Source organism: Micromesistius poutassou (assembly GCF_964030765.1).
Source record: "Micromesistius poutassou genome assembly, chromosome: 12".
NCBI lineage: Eukaryota > Metazoa > Chordata > Actinopteri > Gadiformes > Gadidae > Micromesistius > Micromesistius poutassou.
This window is the reverse complement of record NC_140282.1, coordinates 12,056,296-12,073,385: the sequence shown is the minus strand read 5'-3', so window position 1 is coordinate 12,073,385 and position 17,090 is coordinate 12,056,296. Positions and strand designations below refer to the sequence as shown.

Below are 17,090 nucleotides of genomic sequence, written 5' to 3'. Positions count from 1 at the left end.
AGAGAGAGAGAGAGAGAGAGAGAGAGAGAGAGGAGAGAGAGAGAGAGAGAGAGAGAGAGAGACACCAAGGCACATTGATACAAAGGCAAAGGAAGAGAGACAGGCTGTTCCGATTTAATAAAGTAAAAGTCCTCTTCAGTTACCATTAGTTAAACGTGTTTTGTGCTAATTGGCTAAACAGATTCCCTGCATGACGCCAGATGGCTGGCTTAAAGTTGGGAGTGCTTTTACTTTCCAAACCTGGAAGATTTACTTTCCCAACCAGAATAAAAGTGTGGAAACAGAATACCCATGCATGAACACACACGTGGCTACAAACACACACACAGTATACATACACGCACACACACACACACACAGACGCACACACACGCACGCACGCACGCACGCACATGACAAACCTTATCAGTAAATCATGAGTAACTTTTGTAAGGAGAGCTTCTTTAAAACCTCCATTTAACAAACACATGCATTGTCTTATTCTGCCTGAGGCCAGCTGCCTGTACCTCTCACTGTCTCCTCCTTGCAGCCTTGCCCTTCTCTCCCCCTGTCCCCCTCCATCTATCTCTCTGCTCTCTGATACCACTCTCTTCTCTTATATATGAGTCTGTTCCATTATCCTTCTCTCTTTGCACCTAGACAATAGACACAGGCACAAACATTTGTCTACTTTCAGGTGTGAAAGAACACACACACGCACACACACGCAGCACCACATCTCCATCTATGCCAACATAGACACATACACTCAACAACAACCCATGCATGAGAGATGCATTTGCCATTAAACTGAGACATGAATCCTCATGAAAGCTCACTCGGAAGCCCGGTAAAAAAGATGGATCATTATTATATAAAACACATATTCTGAGGCACATGTTGTGCAGAGCCCTTGTTCAGGTCCTCACGTACACTAGAGCTCTCTGCTTTCGGTCCTCTTATACTTTTCACTACCTCTCTCTCCCCCTCTCTCCCTCTGTCTATCTCTCTCTCTCTCTCTTACTCCACGCACAATCTGATCCGTCATGCAGTTATGGTTTCAATACAACACAGAGGGAGGTGATCCCACCAGATTATATCTCAGCTTCAGACTTCATGGTGCCGTTCTACTCAGCACAACTTGAGTCCTCATTTCTTTTCTTTCTTTTTTTTTCCTTTCGTCTGTCTTCAACACACCACCTGCAGCACCTGACATACAAAGTGAGTCCACTGAATGGTGTGTGTGTGTGTGTGTGTGTGTGTGTGTGTGTGTGTGTGTGTGTTTCTGTTTGTGGGTTGATATATAAAAATAAAAAACAATGTCCTTGTAGAGCAAGCAATCTTAAATCTTTATGTATGCCTGCATGACAGTCTAACATATCTGTTCTCCTGGGGAGGCACATGAGATGAGACGTAGAAATGGACAAGGTTGTTGTTATTTCTGCATTCATCTTGCTTCTCTCTCGGCTCTTGGTCCTGGAATGTCCCCTGAAGCTGTGAGAAGTCTGGCATTGCTTGTTTCATCATCTTCAGTGTGTGGGTATTCCTGTGCAGAATTTGTATCCAGATTGAGCTGCAGTCAGTCTGATTATTTTGGTTCAGTTGTATTCATATTTGATTTGAATCTCATACATAAGGTTCCCAATCAAATGCTTAAAGGAGGGGGTCAAATATTTTCTAACCAATCAGCATCTTCCATCACAAAGAGAAGAGGAGGGAACAGGAATGTGAGCGAGTTGCGCATCCAAGAGGTTGGACAGGTAAGCTTATGAGGAAAAATTGCCGATCTAAAACAATTTCCTGAAGTAAAGTGCTGCAATAGTATGGTCAGACTAAACCACCATTTGTGTGTTGGCATACAGTATGTTAGGAGATTACAAAAACAATTTTGTTGAGGGCATGTAAAAAAATGGTTTCAGAGCTGACAGATAACTTTTGGGCTATACAAGTAAAAGTTGCCAAGCACCTCTTTAAATTGGACCTGGTTAGAATTGCTGTCTGACATACATAGCTTAACACGTCAGCCTGAGGCAAGGACAATGCTATTACGCTATAGTTTTTTCCCATTTGATGGTCCGAGGAACGGCTATTGGTATTTTCATATACATTTTTTTTTGCAACCATATGAATCTCTGTTTCCATCAGTAAGCACTTTAAAACACTTGCCTCAAGCTGAAGTTTACAAATAGTCAACACTGTGATTGTTGTTTCAGCCACTGCGTGGCCCTCAGCGGATCACGATGATTTACCATCCTTAGCTCAGCATTTACCCATGCGTGATTTTGCTGGGGTTTATTTTTCCCGTTTGGGGAACTACACATGGATGACTCTTTTAACCTCTCACAGGTGATTTATAACACAAACCGTTCAAACCTGAAATGCCCGATTAAACCCAACCCTACCGGATGGAGCTCTTAACCGGGTACCACACATATCCTCTCCCATAGGAACCCGTGCTTAAAGCGGTGTTACAGCTGCGGCCTAGTGTGGGGTAGCGCTGTCGGTGCGGTGGTACGACTACCAGCCTAAAAGTAACTGGGTCTCATCCCCGGTCGACAGCCAAGAGAAAGATGTTGGATACATGCCTGTAGCCAGCAATAAGGGCATAGAGGTCTGGACCTCGGTCATTTTAGATACAAAAAAACAACTCAAAACTAAATACTGTTTACAAAATCAGGGGTTGAGAACTTCTCAGAGTTGAGTAAATACTTCATTCAGGTATACTTTGTGACCCCCCCCCAAACAAAACTGAACCCCTACAAATGAAGCCACAACATGGGGTAAGGAAGACACTACAGTGTTCAGAGCAGCGAGTTCAAACTTTGCTGAGAGCAAGTGGTAATCAATATGAGGAACACGATGGTCCTATTAATTTTCTGAGCATTCAAAAGAGACCCCTCAGAAAAAAATAAATAAATAAATGAACTATCTGGGCCAGAAAAAGCCAGCAGGGCACTAAATCCACCCAGTGCCTTCCATGGCTGTCAATACAAACTCCCACTGGCACACTTTTCGGAGAAGCCAAGCAAACAAACAAACTCTTTACTTAAGTGTGTCTCCCCAAGGGTACTTATAATCTGCTGTTTCACGATCATAGCATTTACACGCCTGTTTAAATTTGTTAAGGGTTACCCCTTAGTTTTCATTTTGTGCAATTAAAATTAAAATTCAGCGAGGATTTATTTGCAGTCATGATCATCAAAAGGCTTACACTATTTGTATAAAGTGTTGTGAGATACGCAGGTTATTTTTATTAGACTTGTATTACAAAACGTGTGTCTTAAGGATGTGATAGTTCAATTATCAAAAGTGTATTTTGGTGACGGCAGATTGAAAGGCAGGTGATATTTAATATACAAAGTGAACAATCCACTCCAATGCTCTATTCAAAGTTCAGTCAAAATGCCAGCCGTTGCCGTTTATTGTCATTTTTAATTGAAGTATTTTTGGTGACACACAAGGAAATCATGAATTGTTTGATTTGTGGCTTTGAAGCTCGCTCCCAAGACGATCATTTCTTTCTAAACAGCTTTCGTTCCTTACAACATCGTCTTCTCTGACAACAGTCATCTATCGGCAATAGCTCGCAAAAGAAAGAAAATAAAAAATAAACAATGGCAATCTTGTTCAGAAGAACCTGAAGATATTACTTTTTTTTCTGTTCAAGGTCAAAACTGCATAATATAACTGCTATTCAGAGAACTCACTCACTCTACTGAACAAGCCGACAGCGGAGTTGAGCTCTTTATTTGCAGCAGTTCTGTTCACAAATCAGAACAAATAATGCTACAGTATGTCTTGGTCAATAAAGCTATGCTTTATTGAACTAGGGTATTGTAGCTTTTGTTATAATATCGGAATCAATGTATGAATAGATAGCTCCCTATTTCCGTTGTTTGTGTGTATATATTGACAGACAGAATATAACTCTTCTATTTACTACTACTTTGTTATGTGATCCACCATGGCCACACATTCGTAATGGATGTAATGGAGGTGTAATACTACACACACACACACACACACACACACACACACACACACACACACACACACTTGCTATGTGAAGTGCTTTTGGTGACTGTATCGAGATCTGTATCAATTCAATTCGTTCTTATCATTAATAATAATAATTTAGCTGACACTTTTAGCCAAAGAGACTTACAGTGAATACAGAGACAGGTCATTAAGGAACAGATTGGCTGCAGGGCATCTTGCTTGGACATGAAGACCCTGCTGGGCTCAAACCCCCTAGCCACTGGTGAAGGTCCTGCCCTTTTCACACTTATATTTAGGGCACTTAGCAGACCATTTTATTTAAAGTGACGGTTCATACACACATTGACACAACGACGGCTGAGTCAACCATGCAAGGTGACAGCCAGCTCATCGGGAAGTGGTTTGGGTTAGGTGTCTTCCTCAGGGAAACCTCGACACAGGGATCAAACTATCAACTGGTTACAACTCGCCTGAAGCTACTAAGCTAAACCGACTCCTATTCCCTTCTACCTCGGACGTTAAACGTGCGCGTGCCACCCTACCTTGAAAGCTCTTGTTGGCGCTGGAAGGCAGGGAGTTCCCGACCGTCACAGCCGTGGTGTCCACCACAATCTCCTTGCTCCGCCCCCGCGACCCCGTGACCTCCCGCCGACCCCCGCCACCGTCCAGCCGCAGTGTCATCTCGTTGTCGTAGCGATCCAGCAGCACCTCGTGCCACTCCCCGTTGTCAAGGCGATGCGCGGGCAGAGTCAGGTTGTAGTGTCCGTCGCCCAGGTTGTACACAACACAGAGCAGGCCCTGGAAGATCTGTCACGGGGGGGGGGGGAGGGGGGATGGAAAGGGAGGGGGGGAGGAGGAGGGGGGGGAGAAGGGGAGGAGGAAGGGAGGAGGAGACGAGGAGGGGGGGGGGGGATGAGTGGATGAAGAGGGGAGGAGGAGGGGAGGGGGGAAGGAGGGGAGGAGGAGAGGAGAGGGGGGGGGGGAGGAGGAGGGGAGGAGGAGGCAGAGCAGTTAGCATTTCCCGGTGGTGCCTCCACTACCTTGACTAAAAATAATATCCTAGAGGATTTGACCAAACCTCAGCCCTGTCGGAGACCTCTGTGTGTGCCCAATGTCCTATAGGCATGAAATTGATAATCGCTTCCAAATTGCTCATAATGTCCACCCATCCGTACATCCATAAATTTACTTTTCTGGCATATTTCTAGAAAGAGAAGAGTGAATCCAAGCTGAATATGGACACAAGGTAGGGGTAGCGACTCTCACACACATACACACACACACACACACACACACACACACACACACACACACACACACACACACACATACACACACACACACACACACACACACACACACATACACACATACACACACACACACACACACACACACATTAGCCCAACCTTTAGCGTCAGTTGAATTAGCTCTTAGAAATCGCATTTGCAACACCTGCCAATTGTTAGAAAATAAGTCAAAATGTATCAAAAATAAAAAGGTTTGGAAGATGAGCCCACTTATTCATCGATCATTTAATGGCAACTCTAGTCTAATCTATATGGATATGTGCTGCAAGTAAAATACTTCGGAAACTCTGAGTAGCAACGATGCTTGAAATTAGAACAAGCCACTAGCCAATTCTGGTCAGGGCAAAGACTGGTTTTCTTAAGCCACTGATGTAAATAGCCCACTGGTAATGCAATCAGTGTTGCATTCTGTTCTCCACAACAGCAGAACCGCCAAGAATTTAAATAAGGGACAATTTCTGTGGGCTGGATAGGTCACAATTCACATGCATTGAACTTCCATGTGCCATTCTGCAATGTCATTTATATAATTTATACATCACGTGCAGACGTCAAAACACACACACACAAATAGAACAGGACCACAGATGTGTTCACGTTGAAAACAAATAGACCGTGGTCTCCTATCTATTCGACACAGCTGATTAAGAACATCATTATAGTCTCCAACACAAATTGTCCTTCCTAATTTCAATTATGTCTTTGTCTGCATGATAACTGAGAAGCTTTTGTTCAGTCCTGAGCACTTAGGCATCTGTGTTCTTCCTTTTTTGGTCGAGTTTGTCATTGCAAACAATGCTCCATAATGTCTCGGGCAGAAGATTGTCTGTTGCTGCTCGCTGTTGATTCATCGCCTCAATTCTCAGGGATTGAAACATCTGTCAGGTGACTGCGGTCTGATTGACGTGGTTAAACACACCTCGGGGAGGTGCAAGGCCGGCAAAGAATTAAACATAACAAGTGATGGACATGGCAGGGCAAAGCAAATCATACCGTTTTAACCCTGCAATTAAGTCTGTTTTTTGTAACAGCTAAATTTAGTTAGCATTTTAGCTTCGTGGCTCAGCACAGGAAAATTGAAATATGTCTTGGATGAGCTATGCCCAACAGACTTCAAAGTAGGGATGTAATTACCGGATTGTGTGTGTGTGTGTGTGTGCGCACAAGTGTGTGTCTATAGATTCGGCCTTGTAAAAGAGTCAATTTGATTATATATTATTCAGCACACCATGTACACACTTTCATATATCTATATCATAACAATAACTCTTTCAATCTCCATCCCATATACATACTACATAAATATATATATATATTTCCATACATCAATTGTATCGTTTTATATTCTGTATGATCTTAGACAGACTTTACACCTGTTTGTTACATTTGCCACTATTATTTATTCCGTTTCTTTCCTTCATCTGCCTTTTTCTAGGACTTTCAAGGAGTTTCAAAGCATTCAAGATGGTCCACCTCAAGGTGTTCTCCTTCGCCTCACTCAACTTATTTCATTATCATCAAACCCATCTGCACTGCATCTGCTGAACAGGCAGCATTCCACATCCAAAGGAACATTGATAAGAAAAATATTGCACATGCCGCACATTCCAGCATCCGCCTATACAATCATGGTACATTCATGGTTAAGAGTTAAGTTAAAGTTAAGAAGCGATGCCTGCACTATTGAAACAGGTTGTGGGTGACTTTGTCTGTTCAAACTAGGGATGAAATCCATCCAGTCACTGGGCAACAGACTTCAAGTACAAAAGACCCGCAGTGTTGGCATGCTACTTTGAAAGTGTAGTGAGCTGAGCGACCAGTTACTCTACATTAGAGCTTCCCTAACAGAGGTAAACCCTCAGGGAAAAGTAGCAAGCTAAGCAACAAAATCAAAAGCAGAAGCTACTCTTGCATACTCAATCATACTCAATCATGCATACTCAATGCTATCTCAGTGATCAATTTCAATCAATCGATATACCAGTCAAGCAAATACACAAGTAAAAACGTTCAGTTAAATTGTTTATTATGCAATTTATTCAACAATAACCTGAGATCTCAACTCACACAATGGGAGAAATTTGACTGAGTATTAGAGAAGGCATTATCCTGTCTACATGACGGAAATCAGTGTGGAAAAAAGCCAAGTCAACAAAGGACATCATTCAGAGAGACATCCATGTGGAACTCATTCCACCTCTAAACAGCCCTCCTAGATAATCCTTGTTTACCAAGCAGACTTCAAGCTGATCCCTAAAACTATGAACCCCTCTATACCTGGCCCACCTCATCCTGACAGCAAAAGACGGGGAGGGCTTTATGAGGGCCACAAAGAAGAAGGGAGCCCTCTTCATTCCTTCTACATGTTAAGGCTAACTAGTCAATGTCAAAGTCGAAGTTAAACAATGCCTGCCATTGACAGGTTTACAGGATTAAAAAGATCCAGCTCATCATCAGATCGTAAAAAAATAAATTCTGCCATCTTCCCATCAAATGAGTGTGCCTGGTCTCTGTGTGACTGCGTGCGTGTGTGTGTGTGTGTGTGTGTGTGTGTGTGTGTCTATGGTCATTGCATCAGCTGATTGATTAGTATGTGATGTCAGTGATTACAATTTTAAAGTGATTGTGATTGAGCAGGTAAGAGAGCAAGTAAGTGAGTTAGCATGTTCAAAGTAAATAAAATGTTTGGGAGGATACAGAAAGTTGTGTGACTCGTCTCCACATTGAAAACCAAGCCCGCAACCCACACACACAAACACACCAGAAATAACACACACAGACAACACCGTGTCTCATAGTAACCCTGGCCTAGTTTAAAGTCTGCCCGGTTTTAAGGCGCACTGCCTCTCCACAAAATGCTCTTAGAAGCTTTAACTCCTCGCCCAACGCTATGGGAACCTTTGAACCCTCCACAACATGGACGACCAGTCGTCACCACTGGGGTAGTTCCCTGCAAGGGGGGCCCCCCGATCCGGCAGCATGTCAGATGTGGTGGGGAAACAAGGCCAGATACCGCCAGATGTGTATCAGTGGGGTTTACCGAGGCTATGGGTGCTGCTACAGGCGATAGGGAGGGAGGAAGGGGGGGGGGGGGGGGGTATCCAGGGCCCATGAAGGGCAGCATTGGTACAAGATAACTTGGATGCCATGGATGTCTACAGGAAAGAATGTGAGGGAAATAATAAAAACCTAGAAAAATAACATATATTAGCGGTCCATCCTGAGTTTATAACTGTGACCAGTTTTGCGTTGTTTGCGCAGTTGCCACAAAGTGATTTTGTTATAAAGTTTCTTCCTTTGTTTCCTTTAAAAATACCAAAGGCCACTGAGAGAGACAAACCTGGTGAATAATTCAGAACATGGAGGGAGCAAACGTCATTTAAAACACATATAAAATGTGTTAAAAAAAAATGATTTACCATCTCTACCATCATAATAAGAATAAATTAACACTCTTTTACTGGGGCGGTAAAAGTAAGCCTCCCTCCCTAAGCCTCCCTCCCTCCTGCCCCCCAACCCCACACACATACACTGAAAACACACACACACACACACACACACACAAACGGCATACTGAGGTAACGTCAGATTCATCGGAAACTAGAGTCTTTCCACAGCATCCCTCCACCGTTGCCGTCTCCGTGGGAACAGAGACGGTGGAGACAGAAGAGAGACGTGGAGGAAACCATAAAAAGGACACATGAGAGATGCCAGGTTTTCCCTGACAGCAGAGACAGACAGAAAGAGAAACGCGGGGAGGGTGGCTGCACGTCGTCGGTGTCAAAGACAGATAAGACGGGATGATGCAGAAAGCGACGAGGCATCGGGAGAGAACGCGATTGAGACAGTGAAACTGGATGTATTGGTGTTGTACTTGGTGTGTGTGTGTGTGTGTGTGTGTGTGTGTGTGTGTGTGTGTGTGTGTGTGTGTGTGTGTGTGTGAAGAGGTAATGGAATCTCTGCCAAAGCCACCTGCCAAAGCTCTTGGGTAACATACGGCTAAAAAAAACAATCCAGTTATACACACACAGACACAGACACACACACACACACACACACACACACACACACACACACACACACACACAAAGACACACAGACAGACAAAACCACACACAGACACAGACACAAAGACACACAGACATACACCCACAGAATAACATCCAGAAACTAAGGGTAGCTGCTAATCAAAGCACAAACCGATTCCGGTGTAAAGCCATAACAGCACAATAAAGCAACAACAACAACAAAAGAAAAATAATTACAATGTGTTTTCACTTTTTTCCCAAGCTGGGTTATTAGAATTCAAGTCTCATGACAATAGCACACACACACACACACACACACACACACACACACACACACACACACACTTACAGACAGACACACATAAACACACACACACACTTCTTGCTATGTGAGTCTGCAGGCAGTCAAGAGAAACGCATACTAATTTCTTCCTGTGATTAAAACCAAACAGTCTGAGCAAGTGATGCGAAAAAGACCCCCCATACTCTCTTTTCTCTTTGTTTCTTTTCAAGGCGTAAAGCCTTGAAAAGAGTGTCCAATGTCTCAGCAAGCTGCCATAAAGAAAAAAAAACGGGTCATTTTATGTCCGAAACATTCTTCTTCTACTGCCATGTAAGTGAGTCCGAGCGAATGGGACGTGACTGAATGAAGGGAATGAGAGAGGACTGTACAAGCTGGGGTGAGTCTAAATGAAGTGGAAAAAAAAAACATAAAGGTAACAAACGACTATCTATTTCTACCTCAGCTTCCAAAGATTATTAAAAAAAGAAACATTGAAAGATAATTGAAATGAGACAAAGGTAAACTAACACACACACACACACACACACACACACACACACACACACACACACACACACACACACACAAATGACAGATTTACTGTCATTACTATTATTATAAACATCTAAATATCGTGTTTTAATTAAAGGGTAACCTTCAACAATAAGGGTACATAAATTAACCATGAATTAACATCAGTTAAATGCAGTAATAAGCATTACTACATAACGATAGCATGGGGCCAGGGTTAGGTTTTTTGTGATGGGATTCATCTATTGTTAACCCAACGTGAACCCAATGTGAAATTGGTTCCCAAAATATATATTTTTTAAACCTAGTTATTTATTATATTAAAAAAACCTGTATTTGTTTTTGCCAGTATCAGCCAACAAGTCTCTGAGCGTTCTCTCCTCTGCTCTGAACTCATTCTGACCCCCGCGATCGAGAGAGTTTCAAGCTTCTTGGACACTTATAATGATCATACACAACAACGTTACTAGCTTAAAATAATTAGCATAAAGATGGCGCAACCATGGGGATTACAGGGCCCCTCCATAGTATACTATCATTTATTTATTTCTAAATCTCAGTGTTGTAATCCAAGCTGAAACAGGAGCTTCACGTTCACTTTAAAGTTACTCTGGTTCACTGGTGGACAAAATAAGTTTTGTTTTTTCAGGATTGTTGAAATATTCTTCTTCTAGTTTTCTTTCTTTCTTGCTTTAGAGGTCTGAGCCCGGAGGAGAACACCAGCAGTGGCAGTCTGAGAAAGGTGCGAAACCCAGCTAGGTAAGATACAGACTCTTTTACTCATTATTTATAACAGGAGAAGCTACAAGGGAGCAGGCCAGCCCCATGACCGACGTGGGCCTAAGGGCCTAAGGGTCCCGAGAGTTAACCAAGGAGGCAGCCCAGCTCAGCAACAGGGTCAATAGAGCAGATGGGGGTTAGGGTAGGGGTTGGGGTGAGGTTGAGTGGGTTAATTAATGCTTATTTATGGTGAATTTATACACCCTTATTGTAAAGTGTTACCAATTAAAGTTATGCATCCAGAAATAGTTCATCCAATTATTTAAATCTAAATTAAAAAGCGAAAAAATACTATTTTTCAACAACCTTTCCGTTCATTTGCAGTGAGGAAAATGGATATTAAACAATTAGAAAGACAGTTAATAAACACAATTCTCTTGTGGGTTTTAACTTGACTGCAAAAAATGCAGGAAATCTTATTTACAGCTAATGTCCTTTGATACCAACACTTTAATTAAATTGAACACAAACGCTGAATCTTGCAGAAAAAACACTAAAAACACAATACCGCTTAAGTTTACAAAAAACATTGATATGTGGTCTTACAACCCACTTTTGGACCACACACACGCAGGCACGCACGCACGCATGCACGCACACACGCACACACACAGTCTCACCTCCAACCGCAGGTATTCGCTCTGGTCCTTGGAGATAAGGGAGACAATGGTGCTGCTGTGTTTGCGGGTTCGGATCAGAACCTGAATCCACGTCCTCCGGGCAGCCATCGGGGTCACCAGGTGGTAGTGCACGTGACCGCGCCCGTCAAAAGAGTACTCTGGAACATCTGAAATGATGGAGGTTGAGTTTGAGTTTGAGTCAAACACAAACGCACATGGGTGGGTGTGTGTGTCCAAGAGAATGTCCGAATGCATCCCATCCTTTGTCTGCATGTCCCTCATGATCACAACAGAGGCTGATGTGTCTTATAATATGATGGATCTGGTTGCATCTTAACCACTGTGTGACAAATTAGTACAGTGAGGAAAACACCATCAGATGACATTGAACAAAGTATTTCCCTGTTCTTTCTTTCTTTTCTTTCTAAGTTGTCCTCAGGCCAGATTATTTAGCTTGCAAACAAACTGCAGCTCTCCCATCAAACGTCCACAGAATATCTGATATGGTCATGGACTGTCCAAATTGATTCCAGTTTGACCACTGGAGTTGAAGGTGAACGTCTGGCAACAAAATCTCCAAAACTGTATAAATGCTTATAAAGCTAGCGTGTCTGTATTTCAGACACCTTGCTCCCTAGTCCCTGAATGTTTTATTACCTTTATAATGCCACGACTGAAACATCAACAGAGCACAACCAGAGATGTTTTAGCAAATTATTTTCATCACACCCAAGCCATGAATGAATAGAACTGAACCGAACTGAACTGAACTGAACGGAACTACACCTTAGAGAAAAAAGAAAAACGTGTAACACAAAAAGCCACAGTTAGGCTTAAAGTGGAATTGTTCAATGTAGCTCTGAATCAGCAAGCCGCAGAGGTGGACGGCGAGCCCTGCAGCGAGATCCTGGCGTTTAGACAACTTTATGCAGATTAAGTGTGACACTAAACCAATTGGAGGGTAGCTGTGCTTTAAACCACTCTTCTTCCTATGTTAGCTCCTAATCAGCGACAACACATAAAAGCCATATTGTGGCTGCTTGTCCTGTTTCATATAATCTGTCATTGAGCATTTGCCACAACACAAATACAAATTATACTGCGGACAACAAAGAGAATCACAAACACGCATAAATGACTTCCCCGCTTTTCAGCGACAGTTGAAACAGCTGTAATATTTGGCAATTATTTAAATCTCACAGGTTCAGAGAGTTAGAGCCAGGGTTTTGTAACGGATTATCTTCTGTCCATACTTTGATTCAGCTTGTTTACCTTCTTCACACTGCTGGCCGGTGAAGCCCGCCATGCACTGGCAGCTGACGGAGCCCCATTCACCATGGCAACGCCCGCGGTGTCCGCAGGACGGGTAGCCCATGTTGACACAGCTGGCGTCCGTGGTCAGGCATCCCGGGGAGCTGGACTGGGCGTCGGCCGGGGAGCCCAGATCATACAGCTGAGAGATGGTGGTATGGAGCGGAGGGAGAGGAGGAGGGGATGAAGAGGGAGGAGAGGGGAGATGAGGAGAGAGGTGAGGGGAGAAAGGAGAGGTGGGATGAGGAGAGAGGAGATGACGAGAGACACAAAGGGGAGGGAGGAAGAGGGGAGATGAGGAGAGAGGTGAGGGGATGAGGAGATGGGAGATGAGGAGAGGTGGGATGAGGAGAGATGAGACGAGGAGAGAGGAGATGGGAGGGAGGAACAGGGGAGATGAGGGTCAAGGGGGACAGGAGAAAAGGGAGGGGAGGAGGGGAGGAGAGCAGAGGTGAGAGGAGCGGAGACGAGGGAAAGATGAGAGGAGGGAAGGGGTAGGACATGAGGGGAGGTTAAAAGACAGCGGAGAAGAGGCACACAGAAAGGAGAGGAGGGAGCAGACGAGTGAAGATCAATCAGGTGAGGGTTGAAGATGGAGAGGTGATCCAGTAAAAGGACTCATGAGTATTATTGTCACAATCATAAATTGTAACAGTTAATAAGAGAGTTACAGGGTTAGAGAGAGAGAAGGAGAGAGAGATATAGGGAGAGAGAGCGAAAGTCAAAGAGAGAGTTAGAGAGAGAGGGATAGGGAGAGAGAAGGAGAGCGAGAGAGAGAGAGAGAGAGAGAGAGAGAGAGAGAGAGAGAGAGAGAGAGAGAGAGAGAGAGAGAGAGAGAGGGAGAGGGAGAGGGGGTGGGTTTCTAGGCTACTTGAATCACAAATGCTTATCGCTTTTGAAAATGTACTCATTTGGCATTCATTGTCCGATTTCAAAATGTTCATCCTCCAAATACATATTGCAGACAGCCTTACACCAACACACACCTGACGGTCAGTATACAAAACTATACCAGAAAATAAACTGACGAGGTCGTGAGAACAAGATTACGTGATTGCAGAGAAAACTAACAAATGCCTTTTCGGCACTTATTGCACCTCCAGAGATGATGGCAATGTGAAGACTGTAGCCTTTGTCAGAAAAGCGAGGTACCGTGATTTATTTTGATCTGATTTCCCCGTCTCCATGGAGACCCAACGGGTCTTATCTAATGGACCTTTCAGGGACCAGACCGAAACCGCATGGAGTACTAAACAGGTTGATCTACTAAAATAACTTCTTGGGGTCGTGTCCGGCCAAAATAAGATCAACATCTTTTAAATTATGCTGAATGATTCGTCCGGAGCATACCTTCATCTGCATTTGAGCAAATCGAGACCTTCAAGCATTACTTGATCTATGTAGAAAAAAAACACTAAAAAAAAATTTCACCAGTAAAATATCAATTCATAATGAATATCATTAATGAATCCATTTAAGTGTATGTAGGGCTAGATTGCAAAAGGATCTTCTCCACTTAGGCTAGAGTGTTGTGTTTAACAGGACACTTATGTATCATATTAATTAAGTACATATGTACATATATATCCAACTGGAAGGGGATATTTATTTCTTTAAGTGACATGGATTACTCCTAAATACGTTTAGATAATTTAAGTTTAAATTCTGTAAAATATCTCTATGTGCACGTTGGTATGTGCATTATACATGATACATTTTAATCAATATGGATTACATATGTGAGTATGTTTGTAATTCACCTAGTTAAATATATATATATATATATATATATACACACACACACACACACACACACACACACACACACACACACACACACACACACACACACACACACACACACACACACGCTCCCATTTCATGTATGAAAACCCTTTTCATTAATTCAGTGCTAGACTGAATAGTAACTGTGAATACAGAGCAGAAAGAACCAAATATCTGCATCAACCATCCTCGAAGAGCATTCAAGGGCACGCGCTTGTGGTATTGTGATCTCTTTAACCTTATATTAACTGTTGTCTTCTCCCTATTTCCTCCACTCACCATATCAAATGGTGGCCTGGGGTAACCATGACGACAGTGGCGGCGGGCGGATATGAGCGACGATGAAAAGGACACATAAACATTGAGCGCTTTAATCTCCCCGTCCTGATTTAAACTTTTCATGAAACAGGCCACACTGTTTTTGTTATTTATGAGTTCACATCAACGCCGACGCGGGGAAGAAGAGAAGACTGACATAAAATGAGGAAAAAAGGAAACTGAAGGAAACACAGGAGAAAGAAACAGAATTGTTCGTTCTTGCGGGGCAATTGTTGATTGGCTATGACCTCTGGAGGAGGAATTTCTTACTGGTCAGTGACCTGGGAAGGAAACAGAAGTTTAAAAGGTTTCTGTTGATTAAATCGAGCAACAGTGTTAACGTTAATGACACCCAGTGTGTGTGTGTGTGTGTGCACGTGCGCATACGTGTGAAATAGAGAAAGAAAGAGAGATAGAGAGAAAGGGATGGATGATACGCCTGAACAGAGAAGGATGACTGCCAGCTATAGCAGAGAGCGATGGGGCTCAAGCAAACAGATTTATATAGTGTCCCTGGCCACTGGTTGACCTCCATCGGGCCTCTCGTGACCCCTGCTGCTGAGCCATCTGACCTGCCCTCACTCTCCTGCTGCACCTCACAGATAGCCGCCTACACACATAGGCACTATGCATTATGTACTAGATCAATGTATCTATATATATATATATATATATATATATATAGATACATTCCCATCTCAAATTCAAAAACACATTACATCATGGAAACCCGTATTTTAATAGATATTTAATGGCTACAGTGCATCTGTATTATACACTAAGGATAATATTATACTCTAGATGCGTCAACGGAGCAAGGGAATAGATCGCACACCCGCACTCAAGAACACACACACACACACACACACACAAACACACACACACACACATACAGGCCTCCTGAAGTGGCCAGTGTGAGTTAGTATTTGCAAAAAACAATTGAAAAAGAACACGATGGCAGAGACGGCAGTGCCCTTGGCAACGGACACACACAACAACTCACACATACGCATGGCGAGTTAAGTCGTTTGTGTACAAAGAGCCTGCCAATGCAGAGAACAGAAATGGTTAGTTTGGTGAGGACTTAATGTAGCGCAGAAACAGCCAGCCTCCTTCAGTGTTATTAATCAATTGTACGCCTGCTGTTTGCAGCTTTCTCCCTCTGCAGACATATCTTTTTCTCATGTCCGCCCACGCGCACAACTTAAACTTTATTTTGTGCTCATTAGTGAACAAATAAAACAGCGATGTCCTCGTGAGGCGGCTGCACACGGGCGCGTTTTACACAATGGGTACGTTACCACCCCAATCATCTCAGTGACACACCTCCCAGGATCCAAGAGTTGAATGACAACCGGAAAAAAATCATCAGACAAAAAGTGTGCTTTGTGGCGATGGGTGAGCAACACCCTCAGCGATGCAATATTTTCTAGGATATATTGGAAGGAAAGCTTTAATTTCCTTCATTTAGCTTCCATCAACGGCATTCTGTTGTGTATATCAGTTTGGCCATGAAGACTCACAATTCACAATTTTATTTTTATTTTTTTTCACAAATATGCAAGTAACTCCAGGGGCTGAGATTCGGTTCTCTCATTAAAATGAAGCACTGTCCTACCACCATTAGCCCAGTGGAAAGGGTAAACGCTATGGTAGGAAGCGCAAAGCAGACACACACACATGCAAACATGAGGAAAGAAAAGGAAAGCTGCCACATATGCATCTAGACGCACATGGGTTTTTACTGTGCATGAGTTTCTATCATGGACTCAACTGTAGCCACATAAGCCACAGGCCATGTGCATGCAAACACACTCACACACGGACATGCACACAAACACACACGCACGCACGCACGCACGCACGCACGCACGCACACACACACACAATGCACTAATTATTATTTCTCCCCAAACAAAACAATACCGGTAATAAAATTGACTCAGGCAAGGAGGTCCAATAGACTGAAAAGCAAATATATTGTTTTGAATAAAAAACAATTGAAAGCAACTGCACAACACAAAATTTTTCACAAATAGTAATGTAAATATTCAAAGCCTTTCTGAAGGACCCTTTAAATCAGTTTGTCAGGAACCTCAAAGCCCTGCTTGAATGTTACCTTGAGTGGTCCACCAGGAAAATAAAT

The 17,090-nt window shown here is 43.1% G+C and overlaps 1 protein-coding gene across 1 annotated transcript in view; it reads right to left on the bottom strand.

Annotated features, from left to right (window-relative positions):
* LOC311356548 (neural-cadherin) overlaps positions 1 to 17,090 on the bottom strand; it is a gene marked incomplete at its 3' end in the record, with an annotated part of 218,859 nt that overhangs the window by 9,407 nt on the left and 192,362 nt on the right. Inside the window, exons 29-31 of the mRNA XM_084476342.1 lie at positions 12,803 to 12,983; positions 11,531 to 11,697; positions 4,521 to 4,785 (exon numbers count right to left, since the gene is read on the bottom strand). Coding sequence (XP_084332468.1) covers positions 4,521 to 4,785; positions 11,531 to 11,697; positions 12,803 to 12,983 — 613 coding nt within the window. The remainder of the gene's footprint in view (positions 1 to 4,520; positions 4,786 to 11,530; positions 11,698 to 12,802; positions 12,984 to 17,090) is intronic.